The sequence below is a fragment of the Aedes aegypti genome, chromosome 2, assembly GCF_002204515.2.
Source record: "Aedes aegypti strain LVP_AGWG chromosome 2, AaegL5.0 Primary Assembly, whole genome shotgun sequence".
Lineage (NCBI taxonomy): Eukaryota > Metazoa > Arthropoda > Insecta > Diptera > Culicidae > Aedes > Aedes aegypti.
The window spans coordinates 428,989,623-429,014,192 of record NC_035108.1 but is presented as its reverse complement, the minus strand read 5'-3'; the positions used below and the strand labels follow the sequence as shown (position 1 = coordinate 429,014,192).

The following is a 24,570-nucleotide window of genomic DNA, read 5'->3' as shown; positions in this document are numbered from 1 at the left end:
CATATCTCATTTACTTCAGAATTTCCTTTGGAATCTCTTCATGAATTTCTTTCAGTAAGTTGCTCCAGGAAGTTATTTTGATATTCTTTGGAATTACTTTCGGAATTTCCTTCTTCAGTTCTTCAAAATTTTCTTCGGCGTTTGCTTTGGAATTTCTTTCGGAATTTCTTCTGGAATTGCCTTCGGAATTTCCTTTGGAATTCGCTTCGGAAGTTCCTTTGAAATTTCTTATGGAATTTCCTTTGCAATTTCTTTTAGAGCTTCGGAATTTCATTTGGAATTTTCTGCGCAATTTTCGTTCGAGTTTTCTTTGGAATTTGCTTTGGAACATCCTTCAAAATTCCATTCGGATTTATTTTTATGGAATTTCCTTTTGAATTTGGTTTGGAATTTCTTTCGGGATTTGCTTTGGAATTTCGTTTGGAATTTCGTTTGGAATTTCGTTTGGAATTTCTTTTGGAGCTACCTTCGGGATTTGATTTGGAATTTTCTACGTTATTTTCGTCGAAATTTACTTTGCAATTTGCTTCGGAATTTCTTCTGGAGTTTCCTTCGGAATTCCTTTTGGAGCTTCATGCTAAATTTGATTCGGAATTTCATTTGGAATTTCTTTTGAAGCTTTGAAATTATTTCGGAATTTTCTTCGGAAGTACCTCTATAATTTTCGTTTCCTCTGGAATTTCCTTCGGAATTTTCTCTGGAATTTCCTTTGGTATTTCCTTTGGAATTTTCTCTGGAATTTTCTTCGGAATATCCTCTGGAATCACCTTCGGAATATCCTCTGGAATTTCCTTCAGAATTTCCTCTGGAATTTCATTCAGAATTTCCTTTGGAATTTCCTTCCGTATTTCCCCTAGAATATTCTTCGAAATTATCTCTGGAATTTCCTTTGGAATTTCCTCTGGAATTTCTTTCGGGATTTTCTCTGGAATTTCCTTCCAAATTTTCTCTAGAATTTCCTTCGGAATTTCCTCTGGAATTTCCTTCGGAATTTCCTCTAGAATTTCCTGCGAAATTTCCTCTGGAATTTCCTGAGAAATTTCGTCTGGAATTTCCTTCGGAATTTTCTCTGGAATTTCTTTCGGAATTTCCACTGGAATTTGCTTCAGAATTTCCAGTGGAATTTCCTTCGTAATTCCCTCTGGAATTTCCGTTGGAATTTCCGTTGGAATTTCCTTTGGAATTTCCTTCGGTATTTCCTCTAGAATTTCCTTCAGAATTTTCTCTGGAATTTCCTTCGGAATTTGAAAAATCTCTGAGATGAGTGCATCTGAAATCACGAAGTAGCAAGCGGATTTTGTATGAGACGAGGACTCCGAACTGGTTCAGCTTAGTGAAGTGTTGCATTCCGAATGAAAATCACGCAAAACTTTTCAAAGAACCTTTCTAACAATGAGAGGCTTTCTAGAAAACTCTTTTGTTGTTAACTATGTTACCTTTACATTTTTCGTCGAACATTACGCAAATATTATGTAGTAGTCCACACCATAATCTTTCGGTCTGTAGATATTAAGGTTGAATTTTTTTCAATGACACCAAAGGAAAGTGGACGAGACTTTTGCGAGAAATCATGGTATCAAACTATACGAAAAATGATGCACCCTAATGGAAAATGAGAGAAACTCCCTAATGAAATATGTTAACAGTGTCCTACGATGATGTCGCATATCAAATGGAACTAGAGGTGCATGAATTCAGAGGAATTTAAAGCCGCTCTAAACAAAAATGAAGACAATGGCCTACGATTATTAAAGAGGTGTTAAAATACTATTGTGCTAAAAAAAGGATCAAATTGAAAATTTCTTGATTTTTTTTTTCAATTTTTGGCGAACACCAATGGAAAATAAGTGAGCCACCCTAATAAAATATCACGAATCTAATGAAGGCCCTACGATGATGAAAGAGGTGATAAAATACTATTGTTTTTAATATCCCATTCAAGTTATGATTTTTCGACAGAAAGGCCCACCCTAATGGAAAATAAGTGAACCACCCTAATAAAACATCACATATTAAATGTAGAAAATAGCTTACGATAATGTGAGAGATGTTCCAATACTGTTGTCTTCAGTATTCAATTAAAATTCTATTTTTTATTTATTTTTTTTATTTTTTAACAAAAAGGACCACCCTAATGGAAAGTAAATGAACCACCCTAATGAAATATCACATATAATATGCTTTCAGTGGCCAACAATGATATAGGATATGTTTCAATACTATTGCCTTGAATTTCTCAGCAATTGAATTCAAATCGTTCATTTCAAATTCAATTCACTCCACCAACTTAAAAAATTACTAAGTCCCAAAAGGTCGATTTTTTCCAAATAACACCAGATCTCGACGTTTCATGCATTTCTAAGACATCTGGCATCAAAAAAAAAAATCGATTTCGGAAATTTTTCATGGGTCAAAAAAGCCAAACTTTGACCGCTTTGGGGGACCACTTAATGAAGTCCGATTGAGCTCAAATTTTGCATGGGAACTTTTTTCGAGGAGACAAAACTTTTGAGCACTACCATTTTTTGAAATTCGAAAAATCGATTTTCATTGGCACCCTAGTGTATAGGTCAGGGCGTAATGCCACCGTCATCTCACCCCCATTCAATCCACCGTAGCAAGAAAGTGAGATTAAACTTTTCACCACTGATAAACTTAGCTGTGTTTCACAACCATTACACTGTCCACAAAGGATACCCAAAGAAAATAATTTACAAACTGTTCTATCGTGATCTGGAACCAGTTCTGGGAGCGGGTTGTGCCTTAATCTGATTGGAAGTTCCTATAGTGCCCGGGAGGGTAACTTTGTTGCATTCAGAATAAGATTGAATTAGATTGAAACGGCGGCCTAGAAAAGGCGGCAATACCTGTTCCCAGAGCTGTGGTTATCGGTATGTCAATGAGATTGAAATTAATCTGTTTTACCCGTGCACGCAAGTGATAAACTGCTGGATACCATTTCTTTTGGTGCTAATATGAAAACAATGGTTTGGACAAATAACAATGTTCAAAACGAAAGTTTATAGAAAACTTGCTAAGATTCTAGGTTTGGTTTGGTTGTATTTATGACAAAGCATTAAAGGCGATTGAAAAAGATGGTGAGAGTATGATTTTCTATAAAATTGGAGGAGTTTATTAGAAAATGACTTGGGAGAATTTATATGAGAACAATGAGTATGGTCGTGGGAAAAAATGAAAGAGTTACTTATTCGGTGAAAGAATGTCGTGTCTAAGTCTAAGCAAAAGTCTTGACCTCTTGACCACACTGAACACAACGCGCAACGACTCCCATTATTTGTCATCAAAATTTGTTCTAGTCAGTAAAGGCGGTCTGCATTTGATTAGTTGAGGTGTAGATTTCGATTCCGAAACAAGCAAGAATTTTCATGTGGGATCACTTTAATGATTGCAAGAAAAAAACAAGCAGAAGCCGCAACCACTTTGCAACAAATATGTTGCATGAGGAGTTCTTGTAGCATCAGCTTGTTGATCTTCGGTGACGATCTAAAAAGAATTCTGGATACCGTGAAAGAAACAGCCGAATGGACTTCAATTATGGTGAACTATTGGCTGAAACGAATCAAATAAAACATCTAACTCAAACAAACAAACAAGCTTCTGACAAGTCTGGTATTTTTTTATTGGGTAACTAGATTATAAACTTCTTATTTTGCACCGCCTGAAGTCAGGAAAGGAATATTTCATTTGAAATGTTTCATCGCAAATACCACAGTTTACGCTACTTTAAGTGAATACCCCTATTGTTTCTTGTTCATGTACACAAAAATTTGGAAATAAATATAATTTTGAAAAAGTCTTCGTAAATGATTGTTTTTGCAACTTCTCATCGTAATAGGCTGAAGTATGCAGCTGTAATGCTGCATGTGCTGTAATTATTTATTACGCAACGCTTTCTTATTACGTAACTGTTTTGAGTTGCGTAATGAATCATTATTTTTCAGAAATTCTAAAATGATGGTGAATGCATTCCGACATAATTTCTGATACCCTCAAATGGTCTATTACGAAATTGCAAAAAAATGTTGTACGTAACTCGTTGCAGAACTCGATTTTTACAGCACGAGTCGTAAATTTATCCTACGAGACTTGCCGAGAACTTTCTCCTTGTTGGTAAACATTGACACATTATCGAACAGCATCTATAAAACAAATTTGGTTTTGTGTTCAAAGTAACTAATAAATCGCGAGTTGCAAAGGTAGCAACAATGTTGCGACCTGTAATTGTCACGATAATTTTGCTTTTGATTTTATCCCTATCCGCAAAAGTTGTGACACACGGTTGTGAGTCAGCTTGTTTTGTTGTTTGTTTTTCGTCTGTTTAGATGACAAAAGGGCGATATTCAAAACTGAAAAGGCTCTTTTTCAGTGGTAGTAAAATTGAAATCCTGATGCAAAGGAAGCACCACGGAAGATGAACTTAACATAAATAGTTTTGTATTCACTTTACACTTGATTTCTAATCCCTACATTTTTGATCCAGTTTCCTAATAACAAGTAATTTACGTTTTTCATTATTTTTCATACGTTTTGACAGTTCTCCGACTACCATTGTTCCATGCGCTTGTGTTGAAAGTTTGAGAATCCAGCGTAGCGCAATCAGTGAGTGGAATACAAACAACAGTGTCGTCGTTCGGCGGCCAATGAAAGAAACTGAATGTTCGAATGGTTGTTGCCTGTACTTTTTGCCGCTGGCGCCAACTTTTAGTGTTTAAGAACGAAATAAACAGTCGTTACCCTATTTGATTCACTACCATTAACTATTATTAAGGTGAAAGTATCCAACCATTTTCCTTAGAAGTTGTTCCAAATCTTTTATTGTATGTTTTACTCTAGAAAACTGATATAAATTGGATATTATAAATGATTCGTAGAGTAATTGGTGAAGAAATCCTAAAATAAAATATTGAGCTATTCCTAATCGAACCAAAAATTTAGAGTTGGTTGATTTATTTTTTCAGAGTTGGTATTTATGAAAACATCCCGTGATTAACATTTGCAAAAAATATGGAGTAATTTCTTGAACCTGAATGCCAGACGGAATTTTGTTTCAAGAATTCAAGAATGGTTTGCAAAATCCTTTAGTAAAACTGTTGTTTTTTTTTAATCCCCAGAAGAATCACTAGAGCTGTTCAAAGATAACAAATCTCTGGAAAATACTTTGAGGAATCTCTGGAGATTTTTTGTTTTGAAGAATCTTAGGGCGACATACCAAGGGAAAAATAAAATAATTATCTGAAGAAATCCTTGAAATTATTTCCACAATTAAACGTTTAACGTGTTCCGCCAGAACGCTTGATATTTTTAATTATATTTAGTAGTTATTTTTAAAGAAATTTGAAAAAAATATTTTCAAGAGAGTTTTGAAGAAATGTGGGGAGTTTAAAGATATACTACAGGGCCCATATAGCCGTAGCGGTAAACGCGCAGCTATTCAGCAGGACCATGCTGAGGGTCGTGGGTTCGAATCCTACTGGTCGAGGATCTTTTCGTAAAGGAAATTTTCTCGATTCCCAGGGCATAGAGTATCTTCGTACCTGCCACACGATATACACATGCAAAAAATGGTCAATGGGCAAAGAAAGCTATCAGTTAATAGCTGTGGAAGTGCTCATAAGAACACTAATCTGAGAAGCAGGCTCTGTCCCAGTTGGGACGTAACGCCAGAAAGAAGAAGAAAGATACACTTAGAGGATTTTTGGTGAAAAAATGCAAACAACGGATAATTTTCCCGAGAAATCGCTTAAAACATTTTCCCAATTGAATCCTGTTTAATGACTTATGAAAACCTTGTGGAATATTAGAAAAAATCCTGAGATTAACACCTGGAAGAATCATTTAACGTTTTTTCAAGAAGCCCAGGATAATTTTTGCTGTGATTTTTTCTAGTGATCGTTGAAGAATTTCCAAAAGTTTTGTTGAAGGAATATGGGAAGAAATTTTAGGAAGAACCTCAACAGCAAAGTTGGCACAACTGTTGGTGAACTCTCTGAAGAATCCCTCATTGTTGATCTTGAAGACAATTTTTGTGACACTCCTAGAACTTTTTGCACTATTTCTTGAAAAAATCCTCCGTAATTCTAGAAAATTCTGGAATTGGAATTGATATAAGCAGCCATTCTATGAAAAACCGATCTAGTGGATCACCGAATTCCGTGAAAATTTGCTATTTTGTTCCACATCCGAAATAAGGATAAGGTACCGCGAGGCAAGTGGGACATAAAAAAACAATAGTTCAAACAAATTGTTCAATAATAATTTTAAAACGTCAATATTTTGCAAATACAACAACACGGTCACATATTTGCTGGTGTGTGCATGAATTTGAACGAATAATTTCGAAATTGTGAAAACCTTAGAATAAAGATTGACAATGAGCCATTAGACGCAGTTACCTCGCTAAACGGGGCAAGTGGGACACATTCAGTTTCATGCGTCAAACCACATCAGTAAGTCAACCGTTGCAATAATAGGATTGATAAATCATAGATTGTCAATTTTGAGTACATATTTGATGTACATAAGGGATCAACCATAAAATACGTAACGTTTTAGGAAGAAAACGTAAATATAAGGTTATGTCACATCGCATTTAATTTTAACTGAAAACTCCTCACTAATAGCATAAATAGGTATAACAAATATCCAAAATATATCATTTTTAAGTTATCAATCGTGTGCTGCATCATGAACTTTCAATTATTGACGAATTTTTAATTTTTTTATTATTATTTGCTATTACTGTTATGCATGGCGGAGAACCTCTTCTTGGGATAGAACTGTTTGCCGCAACTACTGAATTTGGTAGAAATATCAAATAAAGTTCAATAACAATAGTATAGTAATCGTTCTCATCATGTATTTTAAATTTTATCTCTGTCTTCATTCAATATTAAATTCATATTTCAAAAATAAAAAAATGGAAAAAAATATTTAAAAACATTAGTCATTTTTTTCTCCCTGTACAACAATTACGTAATAGGGTAAAAGCACCGGTTTTGGCCACCCTAGGAGAAAATGTCAATAAAAATTACATGGGAAGCCGTATTTATACTACAAACATGTCAAACGCAAGCTTTCAATCCATATTATGTGTGACAAATATCAAAACTGAGCTACAATCGTTTTTTCGCTTTGAAAATCACGTTGGTTAATACAGGCCAACGGAACCAGTTTCGGCCAGAGATTTAACTTCGGTACCTAAATTGGCCAATCGCATTGATTTCTTATTAGAGTGGCCAAATTAGGAGTGCCCTGGCCAAACTAGGTGAATGGGAGTTAAAATTATAAGGAAAATTAATTGTTTTTCTAATGTTTTGAATCAATTTGGACGTATAAATGAATGTAGCTCCATCATGGGAATGTGATCTACTCAATACAAAAGGTTTCATGCTGATTGGCTATGTAAAACGGTGTATAATCCACTATGACTAAAATTGGAATATGGTCAAAACCGGAGATTCCACCCTATAAGATTTTTTTTACAAAAATTATTTGTTTGAATGTTTTAGTGCTACCTTCTAGGAAAATGTTTGAAACGTGTAGGAAAAGTTTTGATTCTGGTGTTTGTTTCGATAGGTCCCAATTACCCCAGGTATAAAGATATGTTGGGGTAAGTTAGACTATAGAAATTTTCATATGAATTGAAATCAAAATACCTGTTTATCGTAAGCAGCTTGTAACAATATTTAAAGTTGTAGCTTACCGATGGTAATTCGATTTATAACACTTTTTTTTTGCGAGCCAATGCAGAACGTGAAACATTTCACAATTTATCATGCAAGTTTAAAATGGTGCTGAGCTGACAACTGTTACATGGAGCACATGGTAATAAAAATAACAATAATTTTTGTACTAAATACTTTCCTTATCATTGAATCTTCAACTTTCTAAAAGAATACTCCCTTGAAAAATGTTTCCTAAGCGAGCTATTACGGAATGTCCCACTTACCCCGGCTTCTCACTTGCCCCGGGGTACCTTACACGTCTTTTTGAATGTTTTGATTAGGGTGACCATTTCCGAAACAGGGTGGCCAGGAAAATCGCGATTTTGCAATTTTTTTATTGCTTAACAAATTAGAACTTTTGAACCGCTTGACCAATTTTCAATTTTCTTGGACAAAATGAAAGCTAAAGAATTTGACTTCACAAAAAAAAAGATAATAAAAAAAAATTCACAAAAATTGATGTTTTCGTTTTTTTTTTGTGTTTTGAAGGCCTCGGGACAAAAGGGACTATTGCTGTTCTCATTTTTTCCTAAAAGTTCAGAAAATTTTACGTTGAAATTTTCACCAATGTTTGTTTTTTAGTTTTTGAGATATATTTTTTTAAAATTAATAATCAGTCATTTTTCATCGGCACACATTGTAGGTCTCAGAGCATAAGATTTTTTGTTTAAAAAAAATCCTAACTTTTGAACAGATTAACCGATTTCCAATCTTTTTTTATGGAATGAAAGATTATGGTTTCAACTTTTGAAAAATATATAAAACTCTGAAAAAAAAATAATTACATGCAAATATAAAAAAGAATTCTTTTAAAAACTAGAATTTATTAATAATTAAATGGTTTCTTAAAAGCACCGTTTTGTTTCAGGATTGTACTGTCCCCTCAACAAGTCCAAGTACTGTTAATTTTAATGATTAGGATTATAACTATCAGTTTTTTTTTTCGATGGTTAGTACCTGAGACGAGACTCGCGAAGACGGTCTTCTTTTTCTGTGATTGCTGAGTTTTTTCTTATTCCACTTTGTGTTTAAACTAATTATGCATATGCTGTTCAAAACCTCACACAAACTTCTCAGCAAAAAATGATTGAGTTTGCATCACATCGAATTATAAATAGCCGTTTGAGTGAAATTTCACGCCAGCAAACGTAGCAGACACTAGAAATAATTAATCTTCTGCTTAGATTTATCTGCAACTTTGGAAAAAACTGCTCCGCCGACTGAGGTTTTTAATAACAGTTTACTTTGAACACAATACTTTTCACTTTTTCAGCCATAAAAACGGTGGGCTGCATTTGAGGTTTCGTGAGAGGGGAATCTGGGCTGCATATGACGTTGATATTTTTCCTCTTCGCGAGTCTCTCTCAGGTTAGTACTGGTAAACGTAATAATATGAAACGGTAGATTGTCCTGCGAAGACTTTATGATATTTTTTTTAAATAACGTCATCGGATGACTATTAATACGATAGTACCGTAATTTCGGGTGAAATTGATCATTTTTCATGGTTTTTCTAGTCTGTTTTCTATAATGTTAACAATGCCAAACAACTAAATGCTGGAAAACAAGTACGAAGGTGAGCCTCATCGACTTATGTACCGAAATTTTCTAACAAATGTCATTCTAGTGGTAACAAATATCTCTTAAATAAAAAATCAGAGGATCTCATTTCGGGGAGAAATTGATCACTTGTCAATGCCATTGTTGTTAGTTTCCAAAACAACTCTATATGATAAATTTGAGCTTCCTGAATCCGAATATGCTTGTGAAGTTCTTAACAATGCAATATTTATATAAATAACGAATAGTTTAATTTCAAGAATTACGTGGAAAACGCCTAAATGTATGCAATTTCCTAAGGAATTGAATGATATGTAACAGAAATACAATTATTTCAACCATATGAGCAAATTGGTACGAGTTTTGGTGATGAAATCTGGTTTGGGTATATATCTCAAGCATCCTCACAAACTTTCAGGTATATACCATGTTCAAATCCTTGCTTATAAATAGAAGTTCATAGCTGTTTGTCAATACTACACCGTGCATGATTTTGAAATTTTACATTATTTTCATAGTAATAAACATTCCTTAACGCGAAAAACTTCACAACACACAATTCTACAATATTTACGACTTGCAACGTTCATTTACTGCAGCTTACATTGATATTTGTGCTCCATTACGAATAAATAAAATCGTGTGATACGATGACCAATTTCACCCTTCTGATCAATTACACCCGATTTTACGGTACTACTAATATTTGTTCAGGGAATCGACACTCAGTCTTTTTTTTTTCATAAGTTACATACTCCGTATGTACTTGGTTCACCTGCGTCCTTGGAATCGTTCAAAGCTAACGTAGATTGAAGCCGGAATTAAGGTGAAAGACGATTTTAGTTTATCTTCGTGACTAAGATTGGAATGGAATTTTAGATTAACATTTTCTCGCTATTCTGATATTCAACCATGTTATAGACACTAATCAGTGCGTCTTTCATATGTGTGTTAAGATTAGTAGGATAGGTGTCTACGTGCCTCCTATCCAATAACCAATGGATTCATCATTCTTGAAAGGTGAATTCACTAATTAAAAACAGTATTGTTTGCACCCCCGGTATCAAGCCAATCGACAACGCGAATCGATGGTCACGCTTTGATAACTTCTGTTTTGGTTTCGTTTACGCACATCATATCGTGGAATTCTACGATATGTACGACGTTTTTTTTTTGGTACCCACTTACGATCCCAAAGAAACCATAAAGCTCCATCAAATTTACTTCTTCCGCATGCTATTATCAAAAAATAACTATTCGTTTCAGTTCAGCTCAATCAGATCCGAAAACGTTCACTAGTTTTTCGACTATAAAACCGATTTCCAAGCCAATTTGAAGCATCAGTTAGCTTGCAACGCTTCTGCCAACTCTTTTGTAGCTGCCAACGTACAGTTCCAATTCTCATCGTTCTAAAATGAAGGTTTGTTTTACTTGATTTGATCACTTCAGAAAGATGTGTAGTATTTTATTGCCATCCAAACAGTTCACAATTGCCGTCCTTGCCCTGGTCCTGGTCATCGTGGCCACCGAGGCTTCTCCCGTGGCTCCCTACACTGCTGGTCTGGTGGCATACGACAACGCATGGCCCCATGGTGGTGCTGCCTGGTCACCTTATGGATATGGAGCATATGGTAACGCTCACTACGGCTATCGTGGATGGCCCCTGTACGGAAAGGGCTACGGCTACTCCAGTGCCTGGGCTCCAACCGTTGTTTCTACCAAGGTCGTTGATGGAGGTCTGTGGAACTATGGCCCGTACGGACATGGATACGGTCTGGGTTATTCCAAGTACTGGTAGATAGAGATGAATGATACGTATGGATTTTGATATCGGGCTATGCGAAAAGGATTTGTAATCGAAATGTGGTGTTATATATATGCATAACTTCAAAAGTTTTTTTTTTATAAAATAGTTTTATTTATAACGTATATAACAAAGGCCATCCTAAGCCGAGTAGTGAGAGTCCTCGTCTTCAAGGCAAAGCCATGCTGAAGGTGTCTGGGTGCGATACCCAGTCCGTTTCGTGATGGAAATTTCCTTGACTACTCTCAAAGAGTATCATCGTACTTGCCATACGATATACGAATGCGAAAATGGCAACTTTGGCTAAGAAAGCTCTCAGTTGATAACTGAGAAACAGACTCTGTCCCAGTGAGGACGTAATGCAAAGGAGAAGAACATATATTATACATTTCACTTTATGTTGTATACACTTAAACCTCTATTTACGTAATGGATCGGTGATACGTAAACAGATTTTTTCATAAAAGGAATCATTACGTGAATGGAGTTTTCGCCCTCGAAATTCATTTGTGATTGAAGTTTCGTGAGATGATAACAAATAGACTAAAAATAATAGTTGTTTGACAAAGCTTGTGTAAACCTATGGCGTCAGCTATATGCTAATATGCCTTGGCGTTCTAGATCAGTCAAGAACTCTACAGCAATGTGGCCTTCAGATCTACTAGCGTGACCAGTATTCTCTCAGAGGTTTATGAACAATATATATACCAATCTAGGCCTTATGAAAATGTATATCAAGTGTTAAATTCAACGACAGTTCAATGTTATCCAAAAACTACTCGGAATACATGTCATCAGATTTGTCAGCCTAACGAGGGACTTCTCAGCACCTCACCAACAAGGATAACACCCAAAGTTGCTCATATACAGTGCTGTAATAATAGCAGCACTGTCGATTTCCATACAATATGCTCAATTTTGGCGTGCTCTAATATTGTTCCTTTCCAAGCATTTGAGCTAAAAATTTCTTAACAGAACCACAAATATGTTCAAATTTGTAATCACATATCAATTTCTTGCTTGCCCCTGCCGGAACGTGAGACATTGGGTGAAAATTTTCACAAGTGTAGCAGTTTTTCATTCTTATTTTTTTCTACTGAAGCTTTTCCAACATTTTTGATTAGAGTGTATGTTTGTTCATCAGGTGTAAGACAAGTAAGTGATGTAAATTTGAAAACTCAATTTCAAGCGTAAATTTCAATTTTAAAAACTATTTTTTAAAATTATTTCACCTAATATCTCATTTTCCAGCAGTGGCTCAGAAAAATTGTGAAATATTATGGCTACAATTTGAATATATTCTTATATCTTTGGAAAAAATCAAGCTCGATTGCCTTGAGGAGAACACAACTAGAAATTGCTAAAGTTAAGCATTTAGTAAGAAGTCGAAATGCACTGATATTGTTAGGCTTTGGTTTCAAGTTCAACGACTTTTAAATGTTTTGCAAAATAGTTTTTGAGTGCAGATCTCAACCCGGACAACTAGAAGTCGCATATGAATGTACGTAAAAAGTCATTTACTTATGCAAATTAATTCTCAATAAAATCCATACACTCGCATTGAATGCCAATTTTTATCATAGCGGAGAAATTACAAACTGCATACCAGATGTCCATAACCTTCTGAAAAACTTTTCTGAACACTCGATCCTTCTATCTCATGTAGACACAAGATAGAACTTGCTTGAAATGCTAAATTTAGCATGCTCACTACCACCATCTAGCGGCAGAATTTCGAACCAAACTGTTTGCTATTCAGATGTCCTTGAATTTCTGAACAACTTTGTCAACGACTCAAACTGAATCTATGACAAAAGGTCGAAAGACAAAAGGCCGAAAGGACAGAAGGTCGAAAGACAAAAGGTCGAAAGGACAAAAGGTCGAAGAACAATAAAGAAGGGACAAAAGGTCGAAAATCTTTTTTCAAAGAAGGAAAAATTTCCCACCAAGCAAATCTTTTTCGACCTTTTGTCCTTTCGATTTTTTGTCATTCGACCTTTTGTCCTTTCGACGTTTTGTCTTTCGACCTTTTGTCCATAAACCACTCAAACTTTCTATCTTATACAATCACAAGGTTAAACTAGCCTTAATTGCTTAATTTCACATGCTCCCTAGCGCAACCTAAACGCAAAATTTCGAACCAATTTTTTGCCTTTTGGATGTCCTTGACTTACAGAACAACTTTGTCGAAGGTTCTAACTTTCTATCTCATGTGGATCAGAAAATAAAACTTGGTCAAAATGCTTCATTTTATATGCTCTGGCGCTAGCACAATCGGATGTTATTGACTCTCTTAAAACTTTTCCGAATGGTCGAACATTCTATCTCATATTGAACTAGACAAGAATGTTCAATTTCACATGCTCATTATCACCATCTAGCGGCAAAAAATTGAACCAAACCGTTTTCCTTCCTGATGTCCTTGACTTGTTGAACAACTTTGCTGCGCACCGTTATAGATAATCAGCATCTCGAGATATAGTATCATGGGTGATCCAGTATTGAGGTGATACTAAGCATTTCTGGATGATTCAATATTCAGCTGAGTGTTGCAATAATGTTTCAAACTAGTCCGTATTTATGACGGGTAGTGCATGCCACTTTCACTTTTGTACGTATAAGGCCTCTTGACAACAACTTATATTGAATCTTTGCACATTAGTATCAGCATCGCATAACGCAAAAGGTAATTTCGTTGTACGTACATTCTGGTTGTCTGGGAAGCGTAACTAGTATTATCACGAAGATTAATAAACAAAATTTCTACCTTTATAGGCTTATGGGAATATATTCAGTCGATATTGGGAAATACATGTCTTCAACGAAGTCACCGATCCCTATCTGATTTCCCGCTGAACATAATTTTAGCATTTTTTCTTACGACATTTGCACTAAGTGACCAGCCCATTGAAGTCTGCCGTTGGTCACACGCTTGTTATCATTCGTATCTTTTTATACTTGATACAACTCATGTTTCGTGCGTCTGTACCACACACCAATTTCTGATAGAAACACCGAGTGTTGTCTGCAGCACTTGATGCTCGAAAACACCGAAGGTTTTTCAGTCTTTGGGACAGTGTTTTGTACGCCGAATCGAGCAGGGTAATTCCTCTGTAATTGGCGCACTCCAGTCTGTGCCCACTTTTGTAAATTTGGGTGTATGATACCATCAAATTCGAGTCCATGAAATTGATTCATACTCTACCAGTATTTGAGTTCAACGAATGTTTAGGAATAAAGAATGACCTTTCAGAACCTTGTAAATTAGGATATAACCAATACCTGTATGAGCAGTTAGTTTTTACCAAGTTTTGGGTTCGAAAACTATTAAAAACCATCCAAAAACTCCTTTGGAAACAGCCTGCGTTGCGTAGTAATGGAGTAATTTGTAGATTGCATTCTTTGAATTTTCATGGTTTTGCTTTCTCAATCTTTTTATCATTGCCGGCCACGCTCATCTTCTCCGTTACTGGGATGATATGATATCTACTTAGCAAGAGGCCAGCGCTTCACAGACGCCCTCATATCAAGGAAGAGGATGGATGGGTGGGTGAGTGATGGTCTAGGATTCATCATAAGCGATTGATACGACCGGGTTAAGACCGTTGGGAGTGGTATTGCTATGAATGGTTATTTGCACTCCATTGTTACGCGATGGTCCAGGGGTTGGAACACCGGAATTTTCTCCTAGTGTTCTGGCTCTTATTATAGCCTAGGCTTAAGCGCCACTACTCGCTCTCTGAAATGACAAAATGAAAAAAGAGATAGTTTTATATAAAATTGTAGTTCTTAATACTTATCATCCTCTAACATCATTCTTATAGTTTGTATGCGATATTAGAATATTTTTCTTAAGATAGTATCGTACATTACGGAGATGGAAAAAGATTGTTGTAGAATATCTACTTAGCTATAGGTCAGTGACTCTTTGACGACAATACTTATATCGAAAAGTTAGGTGAATGAGGAGGTTTTGATCTTGTATGCGTTATCAAACTTAATTACTATCATTATCTCCTTGAAACTAGACTTTGAAAACTGCCTGTAGGGCAATTGGAAAATAAACGTGCCATCACCATAGATCACTATGGTTTTCCCTCTTATCCGCGTCTCTCCAACGGCAAGGAGTTGAGCCGACCCTAAGTGTTCCTATTTCGAAAAGAAGGGTGACTTTATTGTGAAAAGGATAGCTATAACATGCACAAAATTACGATAGAGTAGTCTGCTTTTGGACCATGCTGTTCATTTCAGTGGTAACTTTTAGATGTCAGTCTACCGGAATAAGACTTTGTTTTTTTGAACGATGGCAATGGATGATCACCCTGATATTATCGCTGCAAGTGTTGTTCTATGAGACCCACTCTAAGACATACCTGATAGACAATCGTTCCGCTGAAACACAGCGGTCTCTGATCGCCGCTACAGTTGAAACTTTCGTTGTTTGATTGAAGACAATGAGGAAAGGATAATGGTAGAAAAGTGGTAGTAGTTCATTAGAAGACCTGACTATTTTAACACAGAAAGGATAAAAGTAGTAAAAATTTCTGATTAAAATTATGGTGGATTAAGGTTCTATTTAAAATAGATCATTTGCGAAAATTGACGGGCAGAAATTCTAGAAAAAAAGCTGTTTCTTCATTTTGTCAATTATGATGCACGGACGCTTTTGTTTTTCTTGGTTTGTTGATCGATCAAAAAGAAAAAAACTGCTAATTCAGTCTTGACAAATAATCAATTCTTACTAGACCCTTAAGGTGAAGATAAATCGAAGCCAAACATCAATGTTTCAAGAGCACAAATCATGAATACCCGTTTGAGATGAAAACTTAGTCGATTAGTCACCCCCAGATAGTAACCAAACGATTAAGTTTTCAGCCTAAATGGATGTTTGGTTCACTAGATTTGTGCTCTTGAAAATTTGAGATTTGGCTTCGTTTCATCTTCACCTTAACTTTAAATAAAGCTGTAAAAATTTTCTATTTCGAAAAGAACTAGCTGTTCCATATGAAAAGATTAGTGGTTAGCATTTTCAATGATAACTTGAAAGAACGACATATTTAAGAAATACGGTCAAATCTCTGATAAAGTGCTTACTTGAATAATCAATTTGTAACAACGTAATTTTATGGCAAAAGCTTCGTTCATATGGTGGAAAAATATTTGTTACAAAACCGAATTGAAATTAAAATTGAAATTGAAAATTGAGCACAAACAGCGGCGAACCCGTAGATATTTAGCAAGAACATGAAAGTAATGGTTTGAAAATTTCATGGGCATACTTTTTTTGGGTATAGAGGCACAAATACAAAACTGGTCAATTGACAAAAGAAGCTCTCAGTCAATAACTATGAAAGTGCTCACTGAGCTGAGAAACAGGCCCAGCCCAAGAAAGAAGAAGATAGTTGCCATCAGGATATATCGAAAGAAAAGCCAACATATAGAATAAGGGAGAATAAACGATGAAAATTTTACCCACGAATTTTACGCACCATTATTACAATTTTACATTATCACAGTATTGTCAACATTTTATGGCCACAACACAAGATATAGCTTTATATTTCATACTGTTCGGGGTAATGACCCATTCGTGCTAGTGGCGTTTGGGGTAGTGGCAATCGGGGAAATGGCGGGATGGAGCCGAACAATTACGCACCTTATTACCTTATTAAATCCATACCTACACTTGAAGGAGTTCGTGACTTCAAGAAGACATATCTAAGATCATCACGGAGAATATAGCGCAAGCCTCAGAGTTTTGAGTGCACACATTATTCAAAAGTATGCGCCAAACTAACGCTGCGTTGTCTTATATGCATACAAATTCCATGTGTGTAATACTACTTAGTGGAATTTACGTGGATGAAGGTTTCAGTACCTTTCTCAAAAGAAAGTTTTTGTTTGAGAATGCTAAATTTATAGTCAGTCATTTCTTATTGCGTAAACGTACACCAGAACAACTAACAATTCCAATGCTTGTCGTATCAAATCTAGCCCATTAAATAGCAATCTTAACACAAAATGTACCAATACAAACGCCGTTAAAACCTTATATATAGTTGTCAAAGCACCAGACAGCCCGGCAAACATACACCTGTCATTAGTGAAACACCTATCTCCTCTTGTCGCTCACCAGGTGACACCTACCATTTACTCCAAGCAAGTAGTTTGAATCGAAACTGCAATCAATCAAGCTGTTACCGCCTCTCGCCGATTCGGTGCATTTCTCTATCTACCACCACTTTAGACACGATGAGAATCTATAAGAATCGGCTGTTGATGTAGTGCAAAACCACACCCCAGTGTTATTCTTTCCTAAGCATTCTAATAGCTTTCGTGCACAACTGCCTGATTGCCTTTTTTCTTTCCCTAGCTATGCAATGTGCTCCAGAAGAAGTGCTCGATAGACACCAGACAGGTGGAATTGGCTCCACTCTGGAAAGATTAATGGGGCAACCTTTCGCGAATGAAACGATTTCCTTTAGGACTCACGGCTTCACTGTAATCATAGGGGAAAATGGTGGAAAACAGGCCAGCAAAACGAAGAACTGTTTTATTTGGATACCTTTAGAACAAAATTTAATTGATCTTCTTCTTCTTGGCATTACGTCCTCACTGGGATAGAGCCTGCTTCTCAGCTTAGTGTTCTTCCACATTTATTAACTGAGAGCTTTCATTTTCGCATTAGTATATCGTGTGGCAGGTACGATGATACTCTATGCCCAGGGAAGTCAAGGATATTTCCATTATGAAAAGATCCTGGACCGACCGGGAATCGAACCCAGACACCTTCAGCATGGCTTTGCTTTGTAGTCGTGGAGTCTAACCACTCGGCTAAGGAAGGCCCCGATATACTAATCGTGAGTTATTAATGTCAGAGAAAACCGCCAATATCCAGAGCAAATGATCAATATCAGATCACATGATTAATAGACAAACTATATTTATATTACTGAAAATCGTAACATGTACTCCTATTAGATGCTTATTTCAGCAAAGTTTGGAGATCTTATCATATGAGCGCATTTCGTGCCATATTACTGTTTCTGTTTCCCATCGTTGCCCCTACGGGTTTCGAACAAAAGACACTGTCTAGAAATTACAGTGGAGATCATAAGATCAGTATCTAGTCTAAAGCGATAGCTTAATTTAAGGCAACTTGAGCATAATCTTACTGAGTTCAGTCGGCTGTAACGTGGTGTTAGAGTCTAATTTAATAATATATAGAATAGAATGAACTCAATGCCTAAGGGTTGCAATCGCATCGAGTGTAGTGAAGCTTTATATTGACAATGACATTGATGTCTTATATTGTTTTGCATACGGAACAGGTTAACATTTTTAACGATTTTGTGATATAATGTTTAACGTATAAAAAAACATGTGTTTGTTGCAAGTTTAAATACATTTTAATTCGACTTTCAAATTTTAAGCGACAATCAACTTCTGCCCGGCAAATGGAACTGATTGTGCGGCATAAACCAATCCATTAGGAGCAGCGATCTGCAATCAACTTCTGCCCGGCAAATGGAACTGATTGTGCGGCATAAACCAATCCATTAGGAGCAGCGATCTGCTTGGACACTGGCACCGATGACAGATAGTCTCCATTGTGTCCCCAACCGTAGACTCCAGCAGCATTACCATAAGTTCCCCAGGGGAGTCCCCATGGATACGCTGACTTGGCCACATTGGCTTGGACAACGGTCTTGCGACCATAGAGGCCATTGTTGTATCCGTAGGGAGTCCAAGCGGAAGACCACGAGTTGACGTGAGGGTAAGCGTTCCAGTTGTTGGCGTTAGCGTACGACCAGTCGTTGTGAAGTCCTTTTCCATAGACTCCGTTCGGTGGCCACACAGAGGTACTTACAGGCCACGACGAATAGGCAGCCGTCTCCGGAACGTACGATGCTTGGGAGGCAACCGCAAAGGTTAGGGCAATGATTGCAATGAAAACCTGAGAAGAAAATATTCGATGGAATCCGATTAATTTGAAACTTAATTTATCAATTTAAGGCATATGATAATACCTTCATTTTTGGTTGAAATTGAGATAGTTGTTGTTCCTGATAGGAAAAGCTGTTGACTGATGGTGATGGCTTACTGACTTTTCGTATTTATAGTATCGCCCTTTCGTAAACTCATTCATATGACAACAATTACCTACACCTCTTTCCCCAGTGTACATATCACTTCCTATCACTGTACATAAGTGCAAATATCCTGGGAAAATAAGTGAATCAATATAGACAATCTCCTTGCAAAACCAATGCCAATTCGCACTACTGGAAGCACCCAACCGTAACATTGGAACTCTGATTGCTTGCGGTACGGTTCAAAGAGGTATAAAACCAACTCGATGACTGTGTTGAATCATCATACATCAACTGGTCATTCTAACATTAACTGATCACAACTTAACTCTATCAAAGTTCATCATGAAGGCAAGTAAACAGACTCTAGAATCATTATCAAATTTTGAGACTATATTCTATATTTTTCCAGATTTTTATCGCCATTATTGCCCTTACTCTTGCGGTTGCTTCTCAAGCGTCGTACATCCCGGAGGCGGCATATCCATCCTGGCCAGTAAGTACCTCGGTGTGGCCTCCATATGGAGTCTATGGAAAAGGGCTCTATAATACCTGGCCACAAGCCAACGCTGTCGCCTGGAATGGCAATTCCTACGTCAATTCATGGTCTCCAGCGTGGGCTCCATCCTATGGCTATGACAACGGACTGTATGGATACAAGGCAAAATCTCTAAACTATGCATACTCATGGGGATTGCCCTGGGGAACCTATGGCAACGCTGCTGGAGTCTACGGATGGGGACACAAGGGGCGCTACCTGTCGTCGGTTCCAGTATCGAAGCAGATTGCTGCCACACCCGGTTCGTTCCATGTTGCTCCTGTTCCAGTCAGAGGAGAGAAATTGATTGTTGCCTGAAAGCTTGGGAGACTTGATATGTGTTATCATTGTGATAGAAGATTTAAATGAAATAAATGCTTCTAACAACCAAATTATTGCTGTTTTATTGCGTGATATTGAAATGTGTATGGCACATATAAGTCCATCAACAGAACCTGCTTCTCAGCTTAGTATTCTTCTGGGCACTTTTACGGTTATTAACTAGAAGCTTCATTTGCCGAAGTCGTGGAAATTTTCAACCCATGATGCTGCTCGATCGATTGTGTTCGAACCTCAGTTTGGCCTTGCTGAAAAGCTGGGCGTTCACTGCTACGGCAATCTGCGTCTCCCAGATTATATCCGAATACCCTGAACCATTTCCGATACTGTTGAACTATTTAAATTTGATAATTTAATGAATCAGCTATTAAAAAAAAAAATAAAATTCATGTTTTGCAGCTATAAGTAAAAAGACGTTCACTGACGAATTATTCTTCTTCTTTCTGGCATTACGTCACAACTGGGACAAAGCCTGCTTCTCAGATTAGTGTTCTTATTGTTGCATACAAGTTCAATACAATGTTCGGTAAAATAGGAAGATACCGATTTCGATTATAGGAAGTAAAATAAGGAATAAGCCATTTTACGAAGCCTGGTCAAATGACAGGAGACCTGGGATTTTTCAATCATCGTCGTCAGTTTTCGCGATGATGATGGTTGATGACTGTGCGCATCTCTAGCGTAGCTTTTCATCCAGGCGAAAACTTAAATGGAGAAAAATTATTAAAATATTTCTGATCACAAAAGTGCTTTTTTATGTGCAATATGGGTAACAAAGTGGTAGCTGATACAATAACTAGGTGTAATGTTGCAGTAACGAACATTTTTGGATCTCATTTTTGTCATTTTCCTTATGTCCACGTTTGGTAAGATGAGGCGTTGTTGAAAATCATGCTGGATTTAATCCCAGGTCTCCTGTCAATTGACGCCGTTCCGGCGATCAGCTGTTCCGAAACGTCTCGTAAAATGGCTCATTGTGAGAGAGAGATGATAGAGAGTAAAAAAGATAGGTTTAAGGAAAAGGGAATCTTATTTGAATTTTTAAGAGCATTTGTGGCGTGTTTAACGTTCACTCATTAGTTTGTTGGTTGGAAAATCAGCATCATTCTAAAGGGTTATTTAGTAAATTTTTAGTGAAACGAGCGTAAAAATTACGACGAAAATCAATTTTGTCGAAAGAAGAGACCATTTTGTATAGTGCTTTTTATACATTTTATTGAAACAGCGTTTGATTCTCATTGTTCTATTGTGATTTCTTATTCTTTTGTTTGTTGCGCCGTATTCATTTTGTTTTCACCATTTTGAGCATCATTTATTTTCCAGTGTAAGCGTCATAAAAGGAAGGCGGCAGTAGCGTTGTCCCTTTTGTTTCGCCTACCAATTTTACCGCACTCAGAGCACAAAGCAAATCTGTCATCGAATCAACTGTGGCATTTGGTCGACGGCAAAGCAATCAGTAAGTTTGTGCATCGAAAGTGCATCTTTTGTTTACCAAGTCAGCTGGTGTGAGGTCGGTGAACTGCATCGAAGGTCAGTGACACAGCTGGAGAAGTTTGTTTTTAGAAGTATTTTCATAGTGTTTTCTATCACAGAGAAGATCGGTAGTGAGTGGTGACAAATTTGCCTTTCTGGGTTGTGCTTTGGAGGTTGCTGTTGTGCTGCAGCTGGAGATTTTTCGGGCATTTTGGAAGTTTTGGTTGCTGTGCTAGTGCGTCGCTGGCATCTGGAGGTTGTTTTGCTGCTGTTGGGCTGTTGTTGTTGTGCTGCTGTTCGACTGTTTGCTGCTAGGAATCGATTGTGTCTCAAGGCCAGAAACAAGTTTTCAACAGAAAGCTACCAGGTATGTGATGTTGTTTTTCTATTCATTGAATACATACATTATATGAACTGAATTCTTATCCGGATTCGCATTGATTGTTTTGTTATATTTTTAAAACTTTTCCCATTTGAATTACCAGTATGTTGCAAACTACTACTGAACCGTATTTGCCTGGTACTATACCATTTGCTCAATATCAAGAGCAGCTAGAATGGCTGTTCTTGCATAACAATATAAAAGAAGATCAGTACAACACATCTTTTTTGGCGGTTTGCGGCCGTGAAGTTTCTACACAGTTAAAATTTTTGTTTCCGGGGAGAGACTTTAAAGATTTGACCTACAAGCAAATGACTGAAGAGTTGACTAAGTGTTTCGACAAAAAGGAGTCTGAAGTAATACACAGCTATAAATTCTGGACTCGTCGTCAAGGACAGTATGAAAAAGAAATTGATTTTGTCCTTGCTGTGAAACAATAGGCAGAAGAGTGCGATTTTGATGTATTTAAGGAGATAGCTATTCGAGATGTGTTAGTTATTGGTGTTTTTGATCGTCAATTGCAAAAACGGTTATCCAGCTTTTTAAAGGCGCTAATGGCTGCCGCAAACACACTCACTTTCTGGTAGGGATCAGTCGATTTGACGTTTTGCTTGGGTAGTTTTATATTGAACGGACCCAAGCCAAACGTCATATCGACAGCTCCCTACCAGAAAGTGAGCCTGTTTGCGGCAGCCATTAGCGCTCGTAAAAACCTGGATTCGATGAAGACGATCTAACTGCTTCTAAAGCAGAAATAATTATCGTTAATCAGGAAATATCCAGTGACAGGACGCGTTATTTGAAAGAGGATGATGACAAAAGAAGTAATAACCGCAGTAATGTGATAGCTAGACTTGGTGCTTGAGTGAATCGTTCTCGTGTTAGATTTGAACGCAGAAGTAGAGGCGGAAGTAGAAGTTACAGCCGAGATAGATCGTTTTCAAAAGAAGGCCGAATAAATCGTAGATTTGGCGATAGGCGCGAAAACAATAGCAGTAAACCAACATTTTTATGTTCATTTTGTAAAAAACGTGGACACACTAGAAAGTTTTGTTATAAATTGAACAAGAAGAGTCCAAGCCAGGAAAGAAGCCATGTTAACCTTATTCAATCACCTAAATCCTCAACATCCTCTACAACAGCATTGTTTAAAAGATTGAAAACTGATTTGCAAGATACAGAATCGGAGGATGAATCTCCTTGCATGATGATTTCGGCAGTTAATAAGATTAACGAACCGTGTTACGTTGAAGTTCTAGCGGATAGGAAATGGCTGACAATGGAGATTGATTGCGGCTCTTCAGAGAGCGTTACTTCCGAAAGTCTGTTTTTGAGGAACTTTGAATCTCACACTTTAAAACCTTGCAACAAAAAGTTAGTCGTCATAGACGGAAAACGTTTGGCTATTTTGGGAAAAGTGTTTGTTCCAGTGCAGGTAGGAGACATCAACAAAGACCTTTCTATGGTAGTACTACGGTGTGACAACGAGTTTGTTCCATTGATGGGCCGTACATGGTTAGACGTTTTCTATCAAGGATGGAGAAATACTTTCGCTAGACCATCGACAGCTGCGGGGACGATAAATGCTTTGACGGAAGACGAGACGATTAATGACGTTAATCGTAAGTTCCCCAACGTTTTTGACAAGGATTTCTCAAATCCAATAGTTGGTTTTACCGGGGACTTAGTTTTGAAAGAAGATGAACCCATTTTCAAAAAAGCATACGATGTTCCTTTGCGTTCAAAACAAAAGGTTATTGATTATCTGGACACTTTAGAGAAAGACGGTATCATAACTCCCGTTGAAGCAAGTGAATGGGCATCACCAGTCATTGTAGTTATGAAAAAAGATCAACAAATCCGGTTAGTAATCGATTGTAAAGTGTCAATTAATAAGGTAATTGTGCCAAACACATACCCTCTTCCTCTAATTCAAGACATTTTTGCTGCTATTTCTGGTTCAAAAGTTTTTTGTTCGTTAGACCTTGCTGGTGCTTATACACAGCTTTTACTTTCTGAAAATTCGAAGAAGCTAATGGCCATAAACACATTAGACCTGTTTATCGTTATAACAGGTTACCTCAGGGTGCCTCATCGAGTGCAGCGATTTTTCAGAAAGTTATGGACCAGGTGTTGAGAGAAATTGAACATGTTTGTTGTTATTTGGACGACGTGTTGATAGCGGGTAAAGATTTTGAGGATTGTAAGAATAAACTTCATTTGGTATTAGAAAGTTTAGCTAAGGCCAAATTTAAAGTAAATTTCAAGAAATGCAATTTTTTTTTGTAGAAAAATTGCCGTATTTAGGACATGTTTTGACCGAGAAAGGTTTACTACCCTGTCCTGAAAAAGTTCAAACTATTCGAGAAGCGAAAGCTCCTCGAAATGTTTCCGAGCTTAAGGCTTTTTTGGGGTTACTAACTTATTACTCCAAATTTATTCCCAATCTTTCATCCCGCATTCATTGCCTTTACAGTCTTTTGAAAAAGAATGTTCATTACACCTGGACAAAAGAGTGTAACAAGGCATTTGAAGATTGTAAACAGATTCTATTGAAACCTTAACTTTTGGAATACTTTGACCCAGATAAACCAATTGTAGTGGTTACTGATGCATGTAACTATGGTGTTGACGGA

General features: G+C 36.9%; 2 protein-coding genes across 2 annotated transcripts; one reads left to right on the top strand and one right to left on the bottom strand.

Annotated features, from left to right (window-relative positions):
• Positions 1-10,576: 10,576 nt before the first annotated feature.
• LOC110677068 lies at positions 10,577-11,208 on the top strand. Its single transcript, XM_021847664.1, has 2 exons — positions 10,577-10,725; positions 10,789-11,208. The coding sequence occupies exons 1-2, from the start codon at positions 10,720-10,722 to the stop codon at positions 11,101-11,103; spliced, it is 321 nt and encodes a 106-aa protein (XP_021703356.1). The 5' UTR covers positions 10,577-10,719; the 3' UTR covers positions 11,104-11,208.
• Positions 11,209-18,583: 7,375 nt separating this feature from the next.
• LOC110676049 lies at positions 18,584-19,187 on the bottom strand. Its single transcript, XM_021842533.1, has 2 exons — positions 19,140-19,187; positions 18,584-19,066 (listed from the first exon to the last, which is right to left on the bottom strand). The coding sequence occupies exons 1-2, from the start codon at positions 19,143-19,145 to the stop codon at positions 18,599-18,601; spliced, it is 474 nt and encodes a 157-aa protein (XP_021698225.1). The 5' UTR covers positions 19,146-19,187; the 3' UTR covers positions 18,584-18,598.
• Positions 19,188-24,570: the final 5,383 nt, after the last annotated feature.